Source organism: Perca fluviatilis, chromosome 3 (genome assembly GCF_010015445.1).
Source record: "Perca fluviatilis chromosome 3, GENO_Pfluv_1.0, whole genome shotgun sequence".
NCBI classification, from domain to species: Eukaryota; Metazoa; Chordata; class Actinopteri; order Perciformes; family Percidae; genus Perca; species Perca fluviatilis.
This window is the reverse complement of record NC_053114.1, coordinates 16435844-16460933: the sequence shown is the minus strand read 5'-3', so window position 1 is coordinate 16460933 and position 25090 is coordinate 16435844. Positions and strand designations below refer to the sequence as shown.

At 39.0% G+C, this 25090-nt stretch overlaps 1 protein-coding gene across 3 annotated transcripts in view; it reads left to right on the top strand.

Annotated features, from left to right (window-relative positions):
- itga11a (integrin, alpha 11a) overlaps nucleotides 1–25090 on the top strand; it is a 72781-nt gene that overhangs the window by 31710 nt on the left and 15981 nt on the right. For 2 of the 3 annotated variants that reach the window (XM_039794152.1, XM_039794151.1), the window contains 13 exons: nucleotides 741–855; nucleotides 11834–11946; nucleotides 12489–12576; nucleotides 12850–12964; nucleotides 13108–13235; nucleotides 13481–13629; nucleotides 13722–13866; nucleotides 14394–14559; nucleotides 15269–15339; nucleotides 18504–18648; nucleotides 19573–19721; nucleotides 21140–21283; nucleotides 24616–24819. In XM_039794152.1, coding sequence (XP_039650086.1) covers nucleotides 11894–11946; nucleotides 12489–12576; nucleotides 12850–12964; nucleotides 13108–13235; nucleotides 13481–13629; nucleotides 13722–13866; nucleotides 14394–14559; nucleotides 15269–15339; nucleotides 18504–18648; nucleotides 19573–19721; nucleotides 21140–21283; nucleotides 24616–24819 — 1557 coding nt within the window. In that variant the 5' untranslated portion in view covers nucleotides 741–855; nucleotides 11834–11893. Of the gene's footprint in view, nucleotides 1–740; nucleotides 856–11833; nucleotides 11947–12484; nucleotides 12577–12849; nucleotides 12965–13107; nucleotides 13236–13480; nucleotides 13630–13721; nucleotides 13867–14393; nucleotides 14560–15268; nucleotides 15340–18503; nucleotides 18649–19572; nucleotides 19722–21139; nucleotides 21284–24615; nucleotides 24820–25090 lie in introns of all 3 variants that reach the window. The other variant, XM_039794150.1, reaches the window with a different exon arrangement.

Genomic DNA, 25090 nt, shown 5'->3' with positions numbered 1-25090 from the left:
CACTTAACCTTCTATTAACTGCAATTTTATAAGCAAAACTCCTTGCAGAGGCTCTTTACCTATCATCTAATTGCAGTTGCAAGATATTAGGTACTGATATGATGCAGGTGTTAGATAATTTCTTCGAATGAATGACATTTTGAGAGCCTTTTCGGCTCCTTCACCGCTGAAATGTAAATCACAGATTTTACATCGGTCTTAGATCAGATTTAGGTCTCTTATATATTATATGCCAGATTGGTGCCTGAAAAAAGTTCTTATGGAAGTAAAATGTTGGTCATGTAGGTGGTAATGTTGATACTATGCTGCTTAACCAAAACCTGTCTGGGTCTGCAGATGTCTGATAGAAGAATATCAGTCAAATGTGACAGACCGCTCAGCTGCTCTGCAACACGTAAACGATTAGTATCTGTTTTCTTTATGAGGAAAGTCTGTGTTTAGACTTGTGCAGGGGGACAAACAGACACAAGACAGAGTAGGGCTTATTTTAATGATGAGCAAGGATGACTTTGCAGCAGTTTGTTGCACTTAGGCCAGATGCTGAGGTCTAATCAGTGTTAATGTGAATGCTCCTTTCATTACAGACATCGATAAAGCTGCTGAGATACTACTACGTGGCACTGAAAACTGGATGTTCTGTGTATTACACTAACGCTATTATAGAACTAGGTACTAGACATCAGGTCATTAATGGCATCTTCTTAGCCAATGCTCATGAATGTTGCCTTTTCTTTTTTAAGGCTTCCACGACTGCTTCAATATCGACACAAAGAACCCCAGGATCATCAAAGGCCCTAAACAAGCCCAGTTTGGATACACTGTTCAGCAACACGTGGCTGCTGGAGGAGAAAAATGGTAAGGGGCTGATATGATTTACACACTGCTGTGATGCAAAATGATGTTTTGCACCTTTTAGTACTTCAGCAAGTTGATGTCAAATTCTGCTACTCAGTGCCTGTCTTGTCATATAGCTCGGCAAAAATCCGACCCCACAATGACCACTTGAATTAAAAGTGTCAAACTTTTATCATCAATATTTAATGACGGAAAATATCAATATCTCTTATTGTGATGTACATATTTAAATTCTGTTAAACAGCTGGAATTTACCTTGGAGATCTATGGCTAAGATTAAGAGTTCAAGTACATCATGACTGTAAAACTCATGCGACAAGTTGTAGTGCTGACAGACTGTCTGGCTTGGCAGTTAGATATTTTTTCCCAAGAAAGATAGTGATCTACTGTACCTCTCCTGTGGTGTGCACAGTTTCCTCCCATTAATTTGTGCTTGCAAAACAAACTGAAATCTTGAGCTGGATACCTCACATTCATCATGTTACCTCATAGCACAAACTCACTCCTGATGCATGCTATTATTAGGCCAACTGGCACCGTGTGGTGGCCAAAATGAGTCTCTGGCTTCCCCAAAATGCCTGTTGGCGAACACTGTGTTAGTACCATGCCAAGTCCCAGCTGTGTGTGTGTGTGTGTGTGTGTGTGTGTGTGTGTGTGTGTGTGTGTGTGTGTGTGTGTGTGTGTGTGTGTGTGTGTGTGTGTGTGTGTGTGTGTGTGCTGTGCGTGCGTAGCGTGCGTACGGTACGTGTACCATTAGCTCTGTTTATTTATATATATTATATATAATATATATATATATATATATATATTAATTACATGCCTGTTTTTTTTTCTCTCTGACTTCAATGGCTTTCGGACTGGCTTCACCAGAAAATGATAGTATTGGTCACTTGTCTTACAACAACCTTTGTTTACATTTTCCTGACAAGAGACCTCTTCCAGTTGATAAGTGAGTGTCCCCTCTAAGTAGCGTCATTTGTTAGTAAGGGTGTCACAATGTCACCGAAATTAAGTCACAATCTTGAATTTTGAATAAAAAAATGGAATCATCGATGCTGCCACGCCCCCATGTCACATCCGGTCGGCTTGCCAAGTGGGAAAACGTTGGCGTTGTCGACAAACAAGCCACAGTTTGCAAGCTCTGCCATGTTAGGGTACCATATTCTTCCACTGGCAGCACGACTAACATGGCAGTTAATCTGTGTGGTATATGTTCAACTGTTCGGAAATAGTTTGTTAAGACACTTAATTGTTCAGAGAAGACTATGGACATGGCTGTTTTATTGTTTTTTTGTTTGTTTTGTTGTGAACTTGAATGTCATCTTCTGTGAAGAAGACTGCAGTTACAAAAGAGAAACTAGATGGCAGGTTATAGATATAAGTTATTGGTACATTATGTTGTTAATACATGTTTTAAATTTGACAATGTAGTGTGGTACATTGCGAACAGAGGTCAGATATTATTGTTATAGGTACATTATGTTGTTAATACATGTTTTAAATTTGACAATGTAGTGTGGTACATTGCGAACAGAGGTCAGATATTATATTGCATAAAAGTCTAGTCTAAAAATGGCATAGCAACCTGTGCTTTAAAAAAAAAAAAAAAAAATGGTGAATCGAACCTTGACCTTAGAATCGAAAATGTAATTGAATCGAGGATTTGGAGAATCATGACAGAATCGTTGTTAGAGTGGATGCGTGAACTGAAACCCTCCACCTTGACCATACCATGTAGGGGTGATAGTTCAGAAAACATAGCATACGTGTAACATAAACGTTGCTAGTTGTACCTAATCAAATGTTTGTTTCAATAGCATTGTGTTAGAACTGGGTTATGTCTCATTAAGAATTTATCGGTCATTTCTCTCCGAGAACAGCCCAATGGTATTATTTACATTTTTACACTAAGCACTAGCCTGGGTAAACCCTGACAACCTTCCGGCAACCAGGCTAACTAAGCACTGCTCTGCTAACATAATGGGACCAGTGTATATGCAGTAAATACCGGACTGGGCTTACTGTCCCATGCTGATTGTTTTTACTGTTCCTCTTGGCAAGTTATCCATCCTCCATCACCTTTGGGTTGCCTGAGAAATGAGGCCTATAGTGTTTTATGTGGGTGACGTGTGTTTGTGTGTAAACGGAGAGAATATTGTGTTCACACAAAGAAACTTCAGAATATTGCACTTGACAATGAAATTACTATACTGCTGCCTGATAAAATCACAGATCACCATGCCGTGTTTGTGTACATATACAGATTTTTTTTTAGAGATTTATTTGATTAGGACAATGCACATTAATCAACATTTCTGTAAATGTTTTAACGGTAGTCCTGGTAGGATGTATATCTTTATGGTGGGAGGAAACCGGAGCACCCAGAGGAAACCCACGCAAACATGGGGAGAACATGCAAACTTTACTGAGGTGGCCCTGCCCAGACCGGGAATCGACTCTGCAGTGCCAACTTGCTATGAGGCAAAAGAGTTAACCACTGAGCCACCGTGCCACCCATTTATCGACAGAACATCGGTTTCGGCCGATATCTGGTCATTGACTGCAGTGGCCTATCTGCATATAAGATGGCAATTACCGATGGCAGTGCCTGATGTATATGAGTTGTTTTTTTGCTGTCGGACTCGGACAACAGCCGCTAACATATGCTGCTACTACAGCTGCTAATTCAGAGAAGAAGCCACTGACTCAACACAACGTATAATGTAAAAAGGGCAAAGGGTGCCGTGCGCATGTGTGGTTTGTTTACAGTAAAAGAAAATGTCGGCCATTTGGAAGGATTGCACCGTGTCGGAGAAAGATCAGCGGCATAAACCGCCACCAGCAAGACTCAGTCCTTGAAAACCACAGCATTTGAGAAGGGGAAAAAATACCCCACAGACAGCGCCAAAGCTTAAGGTATTACTAACAAGGTGATGTAGTTCATCGCATTAGATGACCAGCTATTTCAAAGCCTACGCACAGCCCAGTCTTTGTCATTTTGCTGAGGTTTCACATTCACACATACCTGAACTACTAACTTGGTATTATTTAATAATAATACAATATAGAATATCACTGGCCTTATCTTTTAAGGCAGGGATCTTCAACCGGGGGCCAAGGACCCCTAGGGGGGCCTCAGAGTCAATGCAGGGGGGCCTCAATTCCAAAAAAGTCTTAACTTGAATCCAACATATTATTAGCAAATATGAATCCCTACTGATGACAGGCTTACTGGCCTGTAGGTAAGGTAGTCACTAAGATAGCCATCCACAGACAGCTTAGTATTCTATGCATAAAAGGGTACTGTATGTATAAAGGCTTTATGCCGCGCTACACATTATTGTAGGCCCAGTTTAATATGCAACTTAATTTTATGCAATATGTAGTAGGGCATCCCTGCTCTATCTCTCTTTCAGTTAAGGTGTCCTTGGCTTAAAAAACGTTGAAGACCCTGCTTTAAGGTTTAGATGAGGGGCTTGGGAGTGAAATCGTGTGTGTTCTTGGTGTACAGGAAGGGACACTGACACACTTGGAGAGTGAAGTGACAATCTAGCAAAAGCTGCCAGCTCACAGAAGTCATCCTTTGCACGTGTCAGCGCCGGAGTCAGTTACACTGTAAAATCCAACTTCTTCACCATTCGGAGCAACTGTCAGCCAACCATATCTTCCAGTAAAAAGGTCTGATGAGGCCAATATGTGTGGAACAAAGGTCACCAGAGACTCTGCCTCGACTAAGGTAAATGTCTGAAAACGAGGTGAAAACATTTGTAGTGGAAGAATAGTGCAGCACAGACTGTACAAACAGCGTCCGGCCAAATGGAGCTGTAGGGATTGGGGTTTTGGCATCTTTATTAGGTGTTCATACATATACATAAAAGGGACTTTATTCATAAGCAATAAAATAGTGGTAGTGCACAAATGTTGTGGAAAGTCTTCTAATTGAGGCAAGAAAAAAAACTTTCTGTAAACATATGTTAAAAAATGTTTTAAACAATTGTTTCAATATTGTGGCTATTCAGTATACTGCTTAACTCAACCTACTGTGACCCACAGTGCTGAGTCTCCTACTTGTTTTACACCTTTGTTATGACTTTTCTGTCTCCGCGGCAGACAAGTTAGTCATCCAGCTGAGTTTAGTTTTAAAACGATGTTTAGTCAGTGCAGCAGTGTGCGTAGGTGTAGGTATTTGAACACACAGCTGCATGCACAAACTCAAGCTGTACGGTATATTTGTGTGTCTGTGCGAGTGTGTGTGCAATGCATAGTCTGACACTTCTCAGCTGGACTGAGAGAGATGTGAAAATTGTGTTATTGAGTGTGAAAGGATCATTAAAATAACTCAAAATAATGCTTTCAATTTTGACAAGACTTGATCTCTTTCATCCACATCTGCACATCTAAACCAAAGCTATTGCTGCTCAGTATAGTTTTATCTATCACCAGTGGGAGCTTGACTAAGTGATGTGAGGATCCACCCTTTGTCATACAGCTGTAGAAGTATTCAGATTGTTTACTTGCGTCAAAGTAAAAACATACCATATTATAAAAATACTTCATTATGATATAGAAGACCTGCATTCAAAATTGTACATAAGTAAATGTACATTACTACCTATTGTTTTATTGAAATGGAAGTATAAAGTAGCATTCAATGGCAATACTACAGAATTGTACTTAGTGTAGTTATTTTTCATCTCTGGTACCAGATCAGTGTTGCTTTCTTGTGGATAAGTGTTGACTTTCGACTCCACATGTCTCACATTTTCATATGTGTCAACTAAGAGGTTTGAGAGGGATTTGTATTTGTTTTCCCCAAGATTAATGTTTTGATGAGACAATTATCTCTGCTGATTAGGACATAATCTGGTTTTTAAGCAAATACAAATGCATCTTTAAAGTGCCAGACTGCAAGTCTGCAGCAGAACATGTGCTCACCAAGTGTGAGCACTTCAGGGGGGCATTTCTGCTGATTGTCTGGGTTTGTCTGTTCTGGTGCTTGTATTCACTGCATTTACAAATGTGACTTCACACTTAGATTAGTCCATTAGAAAACTGTATTTGTGATAGCCTTATTATAAATTGCAATGGACAATCGACGATGTCCCTGGCCATTTATGCTTTTTAACTTTCCAACCTCCACTTTCCCCTCAAGTGGTTTCACCTCAACTGAGCTTTCGAGAGAATTTAAATTGCTACAATAATGGATGTTGCCTGTGAGCATCTGCGCTACACTGCAGCGCTCTCAACTTTTCCAGAGCTGTCTGATTTTCTGAAAACCCTCAGCTCTGTGTTTTGATAGGAACAGGATCACAGCTGGAAAGTGACTTTGTAACAAAAGGCTTTTAATGACCCGAAACTGAGGCAAGCAAGGCATGCAGCTACATTCAGAAGGCTTTCTTTGAGGAACAAATTAAGAAAGTAGTTTGTTGATTCCACTGTGATGGACAAGTTGTTGACGAAGAAAATTTTTGGCTTCAGAGACATCAAGAAGTTGATATATCTTTGTCAGGTCTGTTGACAGTTTCTGTCCATGACTGCTGATAGAGCTACCAAGTTGAGGAATGGTCACAATGTCAAGAATGTGTCATTTCCTCACATGTCTACTGAGCATTATGGTGCTCTAAACACTCTGCCAGAGCGCACACTCATTGGGGAGCTGAGAAGAGGCCACTTTACCTCCAATTGACGAAGAGCTTGGGTGTTTAAACCTGATGGGATTCACGGACATGCATACTTGAGCCATACACCACAGAAGCCTCCCACTTTCTATTCCCACTGTTTATTTTTCTACAGTTGTACCAGGTCTCCTCAATGGAGACCTGACCTTTACTCCTTAGCTCAGTTACGACTTGCACTCCACAAAGAACTACAGGGAGTCTGTGAAGTCTTTCAGCACTGGCCTCAAATAGTGTTCCCTTTATTTTGCTCGTTTGCAAAGCTGCAAAGAAAAGTGTTTTTACACCTCTTGAGCTTGAGAGGAAAACCATTTGATCTATTTGATCTAATTTTAGTTTCGACACAACAGACACAGTTATGTGATTGTAATGCTTATGTCAGTAGTATTTTACACCTTTTAAATTAGATGATTGATACTTGGTTCATTGGCTATAGCGAAAATGGGACTCTAGAGCTACAGTTTCTGTGACTTTTATCAGGCACAGCAGTAGCCTGACAAGCCATCCCCACATCAAGATATTGGGTCTGGGAACTCACCATTGGCAGGGCTCAATCCGAGGGGCGGGATAAACGGATGTCTTTCAAATTCCCTCTGCACGCAATAGGATAACGCTACAACCAGGCAGAGCAACGAAGAAGGTAGCGGAGCTAGTTGATAGATTAAACTTTTGCCATATTGTCATTATGTTAAGCCCGCCCACCGACTCTATACACGATGTGATTGGCCTGACTAGAGTTTGGTTTTTCCAGCTCGCAAGCCAACGGAGAGTTGCTAGATGACCCTGGCTTCAAATTACATTTGCTGTCGCTAGGGTGCGTCTAGATTTTTAGGCTAGAACAGCAGTGCTTTGAGCCCAATGTTGGCATGAAAACATTGGCTAATTAGCATTAAACATTCAACAAAAGTTCCACTGCGTTTAATGTGAATGCCATTAGTTTTGGGCATGGACTTTATTATTGGATACATTTAACCTGATGATGGCACTATAGGATAAAAGTTAAGCTATTACCAAAGTTATTACTGTACAGTTCATGACGTGGGCCACATGCTTTTTTTTTTTTTTTTTTTACCAAATGTTGTGTAATGCATTTAATAGTTGAGTCAAATGTCAACCACATTGTGATGCTAGACGAAAAATCAGGGGATCACCAAACGATTCATATTCTTCATAAATATCTGTACAATATCTGTGCAATCCATGTATATGTTGAGATATACTGTATGTATATGTTAAATATATGTTTTGAATAAGTTAAAACTTTGACCTGCTGGTGATGCCATAGGAAAAGTCAAGGGACCACCAAAGTCAACAGGATTCATCCTGTGGGAACCATGAATGTCAATGTACAAATTTCATCCGATCCAATCCATCTAATAGCTCTTGAGATATTTCAATCTGGGGGAATGTGATGGACTGACCAACCAACATTGCCTTTCCATGAGCCACGCCGCTAGCGTGGCTAAAAATATATCTTAGAAACATAGACCGCTAATTGTTCAAACTGAAAAAGACCAACATGTTTGAGGGACAATAAATTACAGCAACAAGCATGCGCTTTCTCATAAGTCCTGTCACTGCCTGGTCAATACTCTCAAATGAAATAGACACGCTAAATGAATGTCTTTGGAAAATTATTATTTGACCATGACAATTCTTTCGATTTATGTGGCAGCATAAACAAAAGAACACATCGTGTTAATGCAGACAAATGGAATGTGATGAGCATGCATGACATTACACTAGCACACTAATGTTTGGGGCAGGGATGTGGTTTCACAGTGTATGCATCCCTTCCTTCCAAATATGAAAAACATTACCACATTAATGACAGCCTGGGCTTGGGGGTGGCACTTCCTCAAAACCCCAACATTTTGTATCCCCTGGTAACCATGGTTGCATGGTCCATGCATTCATTTTGGGTCAAGTTATTACTTTCAGTGTCATTAGCATTCCTGCAGTGATGATGCACCGAGGCTAGCATTCAACCCTAATTAGCTCTGGAACATGATTGTTTGAGCTTCTGGTGAAATTCAGAATGCCCCGAGGCAGGCGTCCAAGTCAAAGGCAACAATAGTCCTTTTTCATCAAGGTAGCTGTATCCTGACCTGAACTTGTGCTGCAGTGTCTCCTCTTGCCAGTGGATAGCAATAACTGAAATAATAATCATGATATTAATAGCTATAAAAATATGAGCACTGTTGGAGCCACTGTGGTGAAAATGATTTCCAGAGGCTGTGAGACTTTAAAAGTTGGCTTCAGGTGCAATAACATTGAAGCCTACTTCCATATGAGTCTCTCTTTAATGTGCAGTGATGGACAGTTTCCTCTTGTCCTCATCACTGCTTTAAAATGTCAAATCATAACTAATGTTTCTGTGTATATGCACACATAACTTGTATAGCTACCCTAAAAGAAACTCACAAATAAAGATGGCATGCCACATGACATCAAAAAATAAACTCAAGACTGAAACAGTTAAACAAACAATCTCACCACAAGGGCCACTTCTCTTCTCGAGACTAATTATATCACACGATCTTTCTCAACGGGAGTTTGGATTGGTTGTCATGGAAGTGTTGACTCAATGTTCAGTCAGTACAACTTTATTTATCCCTGCAGGACCACTGTCGTTGTGATGAACTGTATGCAAGAGCTTGCTACTCAGGTCAACAAATAAAAACACCATCGATAAAGAAGAAAGAAAAAGCACATAATTATTAATCTTAAACATACAATGATGATGTTCAAATATATATTTTTCCTTTTTTTATGTACTTTATAAACAGTTGTGTTCTTAATGTAGGATATTTACAAGATTTAATGAATATTTTGGAAGCATGCTGAAGTTAAAGCAGCATATTATAAAAAGGACAAGACAGGGGCAATGTCAAAACTTAATCTGTGTCCTAATTCAAAATAACAGTTATGTTTTACAGTACATTGCAGGATTTTAGCTTTAATAGCACAAGCAGATGAAACCATTTGACATTTGAGCTGAATCATTTTAACGTTTTTGTTGAATGCAATGTCTAAATGCCTTTTCAGGCTGTGCTCATGAGACAAACTTGTAGAAAGACTGTTGTTGTTATTGTTGTTGTAAAATTAAATAGTGGTTGTAGTGATGAATACAGTCTTTGTGTCTGAAAGAATGTCTACAGGATGTGTTCTGCAACAAATTCATAGATTGCATTCAAAACAAAGTGCTATAACAGTATTATTAGGAAGTGTATAAATTATTACTTTACAATCCCCAGGACACCTTTGTCATACTAACCTTGTGTAGTTATAGGTGAGTTTCAGAGTACACATCTTTCCAAAGTATATTCTTGGGAATTTGGAGGAGCTTTGAAGCTCAAAGGATCATGAGCCTGACCTAAAAACCCTTAAGATGAAGATCTGTCTTTCTTTAATTATTAGACTTTGACCTAGAGGTCCATGCAGGCAGTTGGCCACAGGCTGCTTTTACCAAAAAGTGGTGTCAAGTGTCTTCTTTTGGGGGATAACTGAACTGGGAATTGCTCATTTGCCCTGTGTGATTTTCACTTGGACTGCACAGTTGTTTAAATCATTGACCTACTGTATTATATAGCCCTGTCAGCACTGTGTTCACTGTATTTCTTCAGTCACTGAATGCGTCCTTCATCATGTCAGCATTGTCATACAATTTGATTGTGAAAACTTGAACCAAGAAGTGACAGTACATTTTGGTAAATGGCTGCATTTATGTAGAACTTTTATCCAAAGTGATTTACAATTTGCCACTCATTCACCCATTCTCTGCTTTTTACAGAACAATTTAAATGTAACATTAAAATACAATTGTAGGTCCCATCTATGTTGGTACATATTAAACAATACAGCTGTAGATACTCTACTGTGTTATATTGCAATGTTATTCTCTGTATTTTTTTAAATGCTGATATTATTTCATCTATTTAGGACAATCGGTTTAATGCTGTATACTGTGTATGCGTTGCAAAATTCCCCTTGGAGAGATAAAGCTGAGGGTGGCTTTGTAGTTAACATATGTTAAAACCTGAGGCATTTGGACACTGGACCTTGTGACTGTGAGAGTGCTGAGATGTAGGAATAGTGAGGCATTTAATCTAAAGATATCACTTGACAAACAGAAACACATCACAAGACATAGCGTGAAACCCTAAAGGACTTTCATGAAGGTTGTCAATAATAAATGAAACAGCTTTAACCCCCTTTTTATTTCTAACAAAGAGAGTTCTTATCTCTGACATACATGTGAGTTATGGCTCCCTTTAAGGCCTTTATGTCCTCCATCAGTCCTGAAGTAAACACACCAGGCAACTTTATATTCTTCATCACATTAAGTCATCCAAACCTTTTAGTGACATTTATAAGACCATACTGACCCTGCATAGGGAACCCACCGGGAAGTCTCCTCACAAACACTACAGTACGTCATGTGAAAAGAATGTCCAGCACTCGACACTGCTCTTTGAGGAAATCTAGATCCTATGATGGTCTATAATGACACAATTCCTCTGATTCAACTTTTTTCATCAGAAAGCCCTCATGAAATTAAATAGTTTTCCCCTCAGAGTTCCACTGAGGGCATCACTGCAGCAGGAATTGGTGCGACCTTAGAGTTTCGAAAATGGAGCAAAAGTCTGTTTTTCACATTTATGGCAAAATTAAATAACTGATACTTCTCCTTCCAAAACTACTGTAAGGGTACCCTTAAGTAAGGCACTTACCTACAATTAACATTCATATACAACTATCTGACTTTTACCTGACCATTTTGTACTTTTAAAATCTCTATGTAGTTAAAATTGACATGCAATTTGGTTAGGGGATGTGAAAGTTATCATGATGACTCCCATAATTTACTAATGCAAATTTTTACATGATTGTCCAATGGAGATACGGTTGTATCTTGAGGTTCTGACTTGCAGGAGATGACTGGTTGTACTGGGTGTGACTGTGTGGAACTGTTTATGAATGAGACGTCTGGTTCTGCTGGACATGATTAAACATGCTTCGTTAACGTCCTTGAATAAATAGAGGTTTAAAACCTTCCCGGTCAGCCCATGTGTTTTGTGTGGGTCACTGAAGTCACAGTCATATTCCCTCAGGGAATTAGATACCAGGCGAAGACTTACTCTTAGATAGAACAAAAGTTGTCAATCTTCTAACTCTACTATCACGGTTAACTGTTTTTAGACAATAATACAATAAATACAACTGAGACATTGTGTAAATCACACTTTAATATTGATGTACATTTTTAGTTATGCTAACCTTTGGATTTTGTGTCTTTGCAGGTTATTAGTGGGCGCTCCGTATGAAATGAATGGTCCTTATCAGACAGGGGATGTTTATAAATGTTCACTGAGCAGACGAACCAATGGAAATGGTTGCTCCAAGCTGAACTTAGGTATAGTATCACAAAACACTTTTTTTTTACCAGAGAATCACAAGATACATCCAGTAACCGTGATAATCATGAATGTACAACATCTGGATGAATGTGTATGCATGGATTATATGTGTGTTTATATCTGCGTGTTTTTCTGCATGTGTCTCAACATTATTGAACAGTAAACATCATGGTGGCATGTGTGAGACAGACGTGTGGGTACCATACCAATCATTCCACATTTTACTGTTTTTTTTGTTTTTTTTAAATGGTTTATGTACATTTCCACATGTGTGTTATACCACACATCTCACCGCATGCTTCTTCATACCCGTTGCACATGTGTTGTGCTGGTTAGGAAGGCACATGAAGTTTTTTCAAGTAAACGTTTAGGTCTGAGGATGTAGACGCTGCTTTGGCTGCCCAGACAGCAATAACAAACCAAAGTCCCAGATGGTGGAACCTCTGTTTGGTCTCTGAAGGACAGTGCATGTATTTATGTATATATGAGTCTGTGCATCCAAGATCCTCTCAGTGAGATTCATTTTCCCTCAAGGAAGGATATCTCTGACCAACGTATCGGAGCGAAAGGACAAGATGAGGTTGGGAATGACGCTAACATCGAACCCTCAAGACAACAGCTTTGTGGTGGGATTAAAACTCATTGGATTTATCTTCTTGAGATGTAACATACACTAATGGTCTGTTGATGCATAACCTTTTTTGAGTAAGTAAGAACACATTTAATAAAATAGCAATGGTCAAAATGGAAAAAAAAATACCACAAGATTGTCTTTTGATTACATGGTTATCACACTGCAGCTCTCGCTACGGAAGTTCTCTGAGAGCACGAACCTAACTCTCGGTAATATGCTGAGGTCGATAATGTTGCTTGTATAAATGATTTATTTCATGTTTCAGGCCTGTGGACCGCTATGGTCCTATGAGTGTGGCAGCTCTTACTACAGCACTGGCATATGCTCCAGAGTTAACGCGAGCTTCAAGTTCTCCAGAACGATTGCTCCTGCCTTTCAGAGTAAGCCTTAAAGTATCTTTTCTGTTTGACAAACATTCATGGACAGTTCTTAGTCACAGCAGGGGATTATTTCCTCATTTATGAACATCTGTTTTCCTCATGTGTGCTCTCATTATTAAGTCTCATCTTTAAATATTTTGCAGGATGTGAGACATATATGGACATAGTGATCGTTCTGGATGGCTCAAACTCCATCTACCCCTGGTATGAAGTGCAGGCTTTTCTCATCAACATTCTTCAGAAGTTCTATATTGGACCAGGTCAAATACAGGTGTGTAAGAAAGGAAGGAATACTAAAAGAAGATACAATATATTGGTAATCTTCCTTGTTGGTTAAATTCAAATACTGATTTTCTTTATCTCAACAAATTCGGTCTGAGATTTATTTTGTCATATGTTTTTTTTTTTTTTTTAAGCTACTATGCCGGAGGAGAAAGTGATTGCTGTAATTAACTGCAAGAAGACAGAGCTCTTATTACTTGTGTTAGATCATTGTCATTGTGTATCTTTGGACAGGTTGGAGTCGTTCAGTATGGTGAGAAGGTGGTCCATGAATTCAAACTCAGCGACTACAAATCTGTTGAGGAAGTGGTGAAAAGAGCGCGCAGTATCAACCAACGAGGTGGAGAGGAGACCAACACAGCTCTTGGCATCAATATAGCACGGTACATTATTTACTGTTTGTACAAAAGAGCAGCACTACTTTACTACTCCTCTATTCTGTGATTTATTTTACCAATCAAACATGTTCTCACAGCTCACAAGCTTTCAAACAAGGAGGTCGAAGAGGTGCCAAGAAGGTGATGATAGTGATAACCGATGGAGAGTCACATGACAGTGCGGATCTCCAGCAAGCCATCGAAGACAGTGAGAAGGACGGTATCACCCGTTATGCCATTGCTGTGAGTCTGCTAGACCTATTATTTACCTGGGTTAGATCGCTTACACTTTATGAGTTTTAACTTAGTTTTCTGATGGATAATATTTTTCCAGTGCAGCATTAAAATTCCATACACATGAGGTGACCTCATGGAGTTTAGTGAAGCATGGAACCAAAAACACTCAAGCCCCTGGAGAACTCTAGATGCAGTGGAAGTGTTGTTGAAGGTGTAAATGGTCTCTTCCAAACCAAAAGCTTTTTTTTTCGGTTTATGCCACTGCTGGTGCAGCTAATGGCACACTTGATTCCACATTTGATTTACTTAGCTGGGCATGAGCATCTGAGCAAAAACTCTAAAGTAATTTGGTGAAAAACCAACTGGAATTGGTGACAGCATTGGCATCGGTGGAGAAAACCCTAAATCCTCTGAAACCTCCTTTTAAAAGCGCTAATGTTGTGGGCCTATAAAATGTGACAGATTCATAAAATTTGTTGACACTCAAATACTTCATCCATGTACTGAAAGACTGTTTAATCTTATCTTCACAGGTCCTCGGCTACTACAACCGTAGAGGAATTAACCCTGAGGCCTTCCTCAATGAAATCAAGTACATCGCCAGCGACCCAGATGACAAACACTTCTTTAATGTGACAGATGAGTCGGCGCTGAAGGATATTGTGGACGCACTTGGAGAACGCATCTTCAGTTTGGAAGGTTTTGCAAGGAATTAATTAAAACTACATACATTACATTTATTTGGCAGACACTGTTGTCCAAAGCAACTCATAATAAGTGCATTAAAAAATAGGGGAAAAAAACACTAAAACAGCTAAAAGCATTTTCAGCGCTACAGTGCAGGTTCTTAGGACTAAGCAGCAAACAATAGTAACCTCCTAGTAATGTACTGCTACATTTGCATTAAAACATTCTAACTCCATGTTTGGCGATTTTCATTGTTTATCTTTAACCAAAGGATACAATGGTTATCTGTGGAAGATAGAGAAATACCGTACAACAATTCTAATATAATGTTAGGTTATTAAGTTATATATCAAGTGAAAATGACAAACTTTGGCTGGTTCCAGTTTCTAAAATGAGAGGATTTGCTGCTTTTCTCGAATTTCTCTAATTGTAATTTGAATAATTTGGTTCTTGGACTGTTTTTGGATAAAATAGGCAATTTGAAGACAGATGGTAATCCAAACAAAAGAGTCTGATATCCTATATACTAACTGATTAATCATGAAAAGTAATCATTAACTGCAGTGGTAACATTCTAAATAAGCCTGATTCTTATTGGTGAAACATCCACATGGAAACTCCAATACCAATACCTTCTTAGGTTTTGTTTGTGGTTTGGCATCTTAAATGTCTTTACTGCTGCAGTGGTTGAAAGCTGTATAAAACTGACTTGTTTACACAGGAACCAGTACGAATGGGACAGCGTTTGGCCTCCAGATGTCTCAGGCTGGATTTTCCGCACACAACGTCGAGGTGAGTCTGACTTCTGCTACCACGTTGCCTCATATCATCTGTCATCATGTAGAACAACACACATTGTCTCAATTTCTGGCACATCGTAGCTCCTCCCTACAACCTGCCATTTATTACTTTCCAGTCCTCCCTGAGGTGCCTGCTGTGTGGCCCCAAAGGGTTTAGGTCTTCCTGATTTAGGAGCCCCTGACAACAGACTCAGGCCTTTTTCCACTTCAACCATGCAATGATGGGTAATAAGACATTACTTGTTCCCCAGGGAAAGTGAGAAGCTGAGACAAAATTGAGACAGTTCTGCTTCAGAATGTGTTGTTTTTTTTCCCGCTTACTTTACCTCGAGGCTTTCGATTGTATCTGAGAGCAGAAAGTTGCAGGTGTGCTGGCTTTGAGGGTGACACAGCTGGAAGAGGGAGATAAGACACATCTCCTCTACTGTACCAGCTGATCATACCAATTCATCAATTCTCATTCCTCTCTTTCTGGCTCCGTCCAGACATTTGCTGATGTAACTTCTTTGATTTTCCAGTTCCCCTTCACAGTGGGATTTGTCAAGGGAAGAATAAATATCTCCAATTGATGATGAAAAATAAATATATAGCTGAATTTGCAGCTGGGTGGCAGCAATGTCTGGAAATTCTGTCTACAAGGCCAGATTCCAGAGATTCTCGACAACACCAACCTGAGTGTTGAGAGTAGGATAACTTATTGGAAAGAATCTCGGGGCTTTAAAGGAGAAAAGCAGTCCTGAAAGCCCAGATGGTTTTTGCTGAATGTGATATGTGCCAACTCTCAAGGCTGCTTATGTCATATACTATCCATATGGACGTTTAATGCATCTGCATACATAGTAATCTCTGTCTTCTGTTTGTTTGATTAACTGTAACTAAACAATGCAATAATCCCAAAGAATAATCCCAAGGCTCTCTGTTTATTTGCAAAACTGATTCCTATACAATACCGAATATACATCACTTGTTTGTTGAGCTGGTATAATGTGATATATCCTTTATACACAAATCTGGCCCCCCTCCGATACAATAAAGATTTGACATCCTAACCAAAGCAATGCTCATGGCCGTACATGCAACTGCAGTAGAAATAGGTCACTGGTTTATAAGGTTGAACTGTTTTGGAGTTTCATTCATTTGCCATGGAGACCATTCTGACCAAAACAGACAACCACATTGGCGTAAAGCTGCTGTCAAAGAGTGACGTAGTGCGAGCTTGGTGAGCACACAATTCCATCTTTCAGGAATGGCTTTGCAGGCTTTCCAGCATATGCTCAAACACTGGAAAATGTGTTGTTGGCACATTGTGTACGGCAAGAAAAAAACACTGAGCTCATTAAGAAGAGGAACCCTATAATTACATTGTCAGTGATACAAAGTATGGTGAACCATGGAAGATAGAAAATCCTTCCTCTATTCCTCCTTGTGTCTGCAGCAATTTGCACTTGTTTCCTTTGTTGAATGATGATTTGAAATACACACTGACCAAGATTCATCAGTGATTTGATAATGGACTTTATAGCAGACTTTCTTTGCTCACTGTGGTTTTTTTAAATGTGTGAAAATGTTCTACTGTAGCGTTTGTGGCTGTTGATGAAGTAGCTGTTGCTTTGTCATGAATACGGTAGTTTCTTAACTTCCTGGACTGAAGATGTCTTAAATAAGGTATGGATAAGCAGATTTCAAGTTTTCATTCACATATTGATTTATTGCATTTATTGCATTGCTGGGGTTAATCACGGACAATCTTAGACAAAGATAAAACAAAAACAAAATGGGCCCAGGATACTTAAGTACATATGTGTTAGCTGGGGAGGAGTGATGTTGTATCTGAAAAGGGTGAAAATGATTCACATTGTTAAATACGACTTGGAAAAGGAGATCTAGGGGAAACGGCTCTTATTGTGACATTAAGTATGATTTTTGTATGGGCTAGGGTTAGTCCATATGTCATCCAGTCAATGTACATCCATTCAGTATTTTTTGTGCACTATTTGTATAGTATGTAATATATATATGCACCTATTTCTTCACATACTTATGTACATGCTAATCTATTCTTTATTCTTTGTTTGCTTATTCTTAGTCTATTTCTACGTAATGTACATTGAGAGCAATGCAAAAAAAAAACGGAGTCAAATTCTTTGTATATGTACACACTACATAATACAGCAATAAGGTGATTCTGAATATGTTTTCATAATCTATCAAAGAAAATTAATTCTGGTACACAATTTTTTCATATCGAAATGGGCCAGTATGCTGCTATAGAAGAAGAAAGTTGGATTTGTCAAGTGTGGAATCTGAGAGAAATAGAAAATTTAGTTTTTTAGTGTATTTATTCATTCATTCACCTTGAGATGGACCTTTGGTTTTTATGTACCTCAACATGTTCTTGTTGTAGCCATGTCTGATGTACTGCTTAAGAAAGAAAGAGTTTGATTTTTTTTATTTTCTTTCAAAGAAATCTGAAAGTGTAGTGAGAACTAGGAGTGTTGAAATTAATCATTGCATCGTTGCATCACAATGCGGACCTGGACGATTCTGCATCGATGCAGACAGAAGACAGACCATAATCGATTATTGCCTAATAATGTCACTTGTTTATTTTCCGGTGGCTGCTTTTTTTGTTTTTGCCTTTTGTCTGTTGTCCGCTGTGTTCAGTCTCTGCCACATTCAGGAACTGTCTGTTTTAAGAGCAGATGCAATAAAAAGAGGAGTCCATATATCAGACTGCTTGAATTTGTTGATGAAAACCATGTGTAGCAATATATAATAATATTGAGGAGGTGACGCATCGTGATCACGATATTGATTTTAATCGTTGACAGGATAATCATAATCAAATCAAATCAGGAGACCAGTGAAGATTCACACCCCTAGTGAGAACCTCCCTTGTGTTTATCAATGTTACCAAGATTGCGTTTCGCCACAAGTGAAGTTACACCAACATTAATCTGACTGAAACTAAGGTGGGCCAAACACACAGGCTGCGCTCCAAAATGGTGGTCACCCTTTGTTGAGTTCCATGAGTTAATCATCATTAACATATACAGTAATTGCCATGTTGCGTGCATGTGCAGCACATGCAGTATAACCCAATCATACTCTGCTGTTTGAAGTATAAAAATCAACTATACCGCACCTTCCCTACAGGATGGGATTCTGGTCGGTGCAGTCGGGGCTTACGATTGGAACGGGGCAGTGCTGAAGGAAACACGACAGGGGAAGGTGGTCCCTCCAAAGTCCTCCTACACGCAGGAGTTCCCTGAAGAGCTCAAGAACCACGGTGCCTATTTGGGTGAGTAACATCCTAGACATTATTTTAATGGAGTGGAAAAATCATGACTGGATTTTGATGGACATGTCTATAATGGGAGAAGAAATGCAGAGAAAAGCACAATGTTGTGATTTTAATAAGGATACGCTTGAACACCATTTATTTTGCTCCTACAGCCACCAGCCTGTTTGCATCCTCTTGTCCTCGTAGAAGACAAGTGGTTTAACACTAACTATATGAGCTGCAACCCATCTCAATAAAGTGTACCCATTGCTCCAGTACTTCCCATCATATCCAACCCTATGTCACTCCACCACCACAGCCCTCTGCTTTTACCATCAGTGGTTTGTCTCTGCGCTTATCCACCAGGCTGCCAATGGACGCCATTCTAGACTCAATAGTAATATGAGGTGGAGGCATAATTTTGGACAGGCAGGGAGAACGTTAAAGCTGGGAAAAAGGGGGCATGGAGATGAGAGATGAAGGTGGAAAAATATATGGGGAGTAAGTGGAATTTTTAGTGGGAAAAGACGAAATAGAAGAAGAAATCTGAGAAACCTGAGAAACCAGAACATCCAGTTCTGCGTAACTGAATGCAGCTCACGGAGTTTCAACTTCTCAATTTGCAGAGTTTTACTATTTTTCCTTGTGTCATGCAGATCATTGCTATGAAATTCAAGCTAAAGGTCAAACAGGCCCAATGCTGTTAGCAAACTCAAACAGCGGAACAAAGCAGTTCCTGGGATCTTTATTATAATTTTACTATCAAGCAATCAATTTACTCAGTTTACAGATCCATTGAAAGACAAGGGTAATTACTAACATCACATGTAATATCCCACTTGGGTTACTTTACTCTCTAAATCTACTTACTTCAGATGGGTGTTGTCTGCGAACAGAGGCAGAATTAATGTGTGTGATTTTTTTTTTTATATATATAACTAGGTTATACTGTGACATCTGTGGTGTCAGCCAGAAACGGTCGTCTACTTGTAGCGGGAGCTCCACGATTTAACCATACTGGCAAAGTCATCATCTTCACTCTGAAGAACTCGGGAAACCTCACCATCCTGCACTCCCTCAAAGGCCAGCAGGTACACTACTGGAGCATCCAGCACTTCACCTACTTGATGAAAAAGTGCTGCAGGCCAGATGAACACTGACAACTTACAAATTATTCTCATGTCATAGTTTTTGTAGAAAAATTGCCTGTATAGTCTACTTGTTTGTCTCAGCCTATTAGCATGTCTGCCCCTCTCTTGTTTTTGATACTGCCACTGGGTGGCACCAAAGTCTGACCTTTTCAAATTGTATAGCTTTAAATTGATTTGTACGTAACTCATTAACATTTATAAAAGGTAAAAGCTACTCACAAAATGTAGCAAAAGATAAATGATGGCCCATTCGCAAGCTGTCTTGTCAGTGCCGTCAGTCAGTTTTGTTCCCCTTTATCAAATGAAATGATTTACAATTTTAGTTTTTGAGAAAGAAAAACATCCTCATGAGTAATCTCTTCATGATCCTAAAAACCATAAAAACCTGAATCCCAACTAGCAGTTTCTGGACACTATTTCATTAAGATTTGTGGGATAGATCTCCTCTTTCTCTCTGTTTTTGACATTTTAGTACCCACAATATCCTGTATATTTAACATCGGAAAGCATTAGAATTATTCCAATTCATAATTTTTCAGTGGAAAAGGCCAATAGCATTTTCATTTTGAAATTTAAGCTCAATAAACTGACTGTACTCTGCTACTACAGTCCAAATCACATAAACCTAACATACTGCACTGATGGTGGGAGTTGAAATAAGTACACTATTCTATTTCTCCTTATATTTGCTTTCAATTATTATTGTTGATGTTTTATTATTTTAATTGTAGGACTTTGAGTGTAGTGAGTTGTAGCAAATCATCTGTTGGGTTTAATCCCATTATCTGAGTCACATTAAGTTTAAAAATAATCATCATTTTAAGGCCGTGTGGCTCTGTGTGTTAATGACCACTACACTCATAACTGGCAACTCTTCACAGGCTGCAGGGCTGAAGTGATCCTGCAGCAGCTTACATTGTACCTTGTCAGCAACAGCTCATCCAGAACAGCAGATGTTTTTTTGCTGAAAACTTTCTTGATCTCACAACTCTTAGGAAAAGAGCTTTTTATAGGCAGATGTTTCTAATCTGAAAACCAATAGATGATGTTCCATCCACTCCAGTGACTGATCCTTTCAAAAGCTCTCACAGTCTGAACATCTACAGAAATCATTAGGACTCTGACCACTTGCTTTGACACAACACAGACCCCCATTTGCTTACAATATTCAAGTTCATACTGTAAGCAACTCCAGATAATCAGTCAATAAGCAAACAACAACATGTGGTTTAACAAACTGGAAAAAAAGCCAAGAATTTCAGGGTATATAATCACCTAGTTGAATGACTGCTTTTAATGGATTAAAACTGATGAATAATAAAGATCTTAGAATGACAAGACATGTATGTCTCTTTCAGATTGGCTCCTACTACGGCAGTGAGATTGCACCTGTGGATATTGATGGAGACGGTATAACTGACAACCTATTGGTGGCAGCACCGATGTTCTTCAGTGGAGGCTTGGAGAAGGGAAAGGTCTATATCTACAGAGTGACAGAGCTGGTGGGTATGAACCAGAATTGACACAGAATTGGGTCAACACCTGTTCAAACTCAGTAATTTCTGCCACACCAGGAGTGTCCGGTAACACACGCCAAACCAGACTGTTGCATTCCAGCTCCAGCTTTAACACACTGACATGCTGCAGGCAGACATTTCACACATGACCTTGTCCAGATCAAATGCTGCCACTCCAGTGTGCAGACTTTATTAGATGTTTAGAATGAACTCAACAGGAAAGTATTCTGCCCCTTCTAAAGCCATTTCCAGCAAACCATTTGGAGGTGAGAAGTTTCTTTCAATAGAAGTACATTTCCTAGTGCTCCAGGTCTGTCTTGCTCATTTGATTAATAAATCTCTTCAGCTGTTTTGAATCCATTGAACAGGGATGGACGAAAATATCTGGTGGCCCAAACCACATCACAAGTGGCAGGCCAAGCTGAACAGTCAGAAACAAAACACAAACAGAAAGAAATCACTCTTTTAAAACGTCTGTCATCATCAGGGCAGCAACGCCACATTTCAGGGTAATTCATTTTCATGATTTGGTTGATTCAGGTGTTGCTGGAGATGCTGCACAGTGATAATGTTCTGGAAAACTATTTGAAATTGGACTCCCGGGTTAAAAAATGTGTCCCTGTGGTTACAGTAAATATTACACATCCACAATGTAAGTTCTGCAAAAAGGTGCAGAAATGTATTTTCATTGGCACACAGCATATATGGTGCTATCAATTTTTAGCCATGCTAGCAGCGTGACTTTAGGCAAGGCAAGGCAAGACAAGGCAGCTTTATTTGTATACCACATTTCAGCAACAAGGCAATTCAAAGTGCTTTATATCAAACATCAAAGAGCAATTTAAAATGGTTACAAATATAAAACCTTTAGCAATGGCAATGCTGGTCTGTTAATCCAGACTAAAATATCTCAGCAAAGAAAGAGATGTTTTATATGTCTGCATAATAGGTGTGCATTATTGAAAAATCTCTGCAATTTATTTATTATGGATTGCCATGAAATGTTAAAGTGGCTATAATCAATGTTTTTATATTAACAGTGGATTAACTTTTTGAAGTCACAGCCTCACAGAGATGCCAGCATGACTGTAGTTTATCATAGATGTTTTCCCTGTTTTTTATTCATATTAACTCTATATGAGTAGGATGTTTTGACTTATCTGAAATGTATGGTATAGCTGAGATACAGTCAATTATTGTTTAGTTATTGTAAGTAGAGGTAAAAGTACAGATAATGAATGGCAAGCTGAAACTGAGCTGCCTTTGCACTGAAGGCTCTGACCAAAACTTAAGGAATAATAACTACAAGTCCAAAGCTAAATAAGGTCGCCTGAAGTCTGGCAGCTGGTCAAATATAAAATTCCATTCACAGTCTAACAAAAAAGAAGCTGCACTTTTAACTTATTCCTGAGTCACTGCAGACTGGTCGTGACCCTTCATGGCCATATCACAAACCATATGTTTCAAATTTAAACAGCGCAGAATATATATTTTCCCCATTTCTCCATCAATCTCCCTCTTTGTCACACATGCACACATCAGGTAGCAGACAAGTAAAAAACTACCTTCCTAAATCAATTCCCTTCCCATTTATTCATCTGAAATAACAAATGATCTCATGTTTTGTCTCCTGACTCTAAATTATATTATGAGGTGGGATGCCAAGTGGAGCAATGATATGCATGACTACTGATGGACTGAAGTATTTGGTAAAATTCCAGTCGGGCAGTCGGCAGACATGGATATTTTCCATTGGACTTTACACTCGCTAAGAATAGAACTTCAAATAAATACTCTAAAAGCTAAATGGCGTCCTGTTCTTTTTCAACCCAGAGGTAAAATTCCTCACTTTGTTTTTGCCAGATGTTTAAGATATTTGAGTTCAAAAAGGCAGAATTAAAGGATTATGTGGAAAACACAGAAGCTGATCCAAACTTTTATCTTTAGTTTGATAAGAGCAAAGATGAAACATGTTCCTTTTTCCTGTTTAAATTCTAACATGATTTGTTGACTAAAGATGGTTTTGAGATAATTGAAACAACAAACCTAGCTGGATGGAAGACAAAGAGGACAGCCATCCCTTCTTTGGTGTTATGCTTTCTTAGGCTTTCTCTTTGTTGTTTATTGTGTCACGTTTTGTTTGATGTATCAAGATGTTGCATGCTAAGTGTGATTTACTAGGCATTCTAGTTGTCTGTAACATTACCCTCTTAATGGACATACATTCTGGTAGTGATATTGATGCATTGACATTAACACAGGCAGTCGGGAAAATGTAAGCTCTGGAAAATGTCCTGACAGAAACTGGTATTGTAGCTACATCAGCAAAAGTGGATGTTCTGTTTTTGCTGGATTTTCCTGGCTGGGTTGAGTTTGGACAGGTTAAAGCATTTCTTTTCTGAAAATGTGGTTCAGTTTTGGCTAAAGACCAATTTTCTGAAACACTGGCCAATACATGAATTATAATACATGTATATAATATACAGTATATACATTAAGCATGATACGGTAGAACAACTAATAACTAAAACTTGGCTGGAAACAGCTCCACAACAGGGACTAATGAAGCCAAAGAAATGCACATCTCACCTAAATCCTACCCTTATTTGGAAGCCCAAACAAAGGTGAACTATCTGGGTTATTCTCCCAAATGCACCAGTCCAAGATACATACTGCAGTTGTTCACATAGTGGATTGTGGGAAGTGACCTGGCCGGATCAAGTTAAACAAAGTGAGACGTTGTGTGGCCAGTCTAAACAGGGAATTTTTAATGTTGAAAGAACAGATTATAGCATATTTCTTTGGTTCCAAGGTGTTTGCAGTTGAGCAATTGTGTAAGCCATGATAACCTATTGGTATATTAGCCAAAACAATGACACATAGGTTCTAAAATAGTTTAAATGATGCAGCAGTCCAGTGATTCATATACATGGACACAGTGTCTGGGAGGAGAATCAAGGCTCGGACATATTGTATTGTATACATATGTATTGTGGTTTAAAAATGTTTGTGTTCACAATTTTTTGGGGATGAGCAGCCAGACCTCTAACTCTGAGACTGCCCATTAAAGCTAATGTCTATTTATCAACATACCAAATGCAGTATATAGTATATATGCAAGTATATAATCTCAAATTCTTGTCTCAAAAAAAAAAAGTAAACTATCCCTTCAGGGGCAAATGCCTTCAGATATTTAGGAAGTGGAAAACAAATACATTCTAATACTGTAAGACCAGGATATTTTGTGTAACATATATATAACTTGTATTTAAATATATCTATGAGCATGCTTCATTATGTTTCCCTTCATCCCTCAGAACCGTTTCGTCCTTGAGGGGGCATTGGAAATCCATAATGGTGGCCAGAACGCTCGCTTTGGCTCATCGCTCGCTCCTGTCCCCGATCTGAACGGTGATGGCTTCAATGACTTGGTGGTGGGAGCCCCACTGGAAGATGACCACAAAGGAGCCATTTATGTTTTCTTCAGTCAGCACAACAGAATACTACGCAAATACAAACAGGTAGGAGCTGCATTTGTATGTTTTTGCTTACTGACTTTAATCACATCTACATATTACTGCTGATTATTCTCCAAAGCATACCATATGCTCTTTATTTAATTTACCACCTTCCAGGTAGCTGTTAGTTTAATGGTTATTTAAAAAATAAAAAAACTTGCACAGACTTGAAGTGTCATTTTTACTTGGAACAGTTCTGTACCCAGATGTGTTAGGCATTTACTTGGCTCAAAAGGCAAGGAGCAAGAGGGCCAGCAGGGAACAGGCTGTAGTC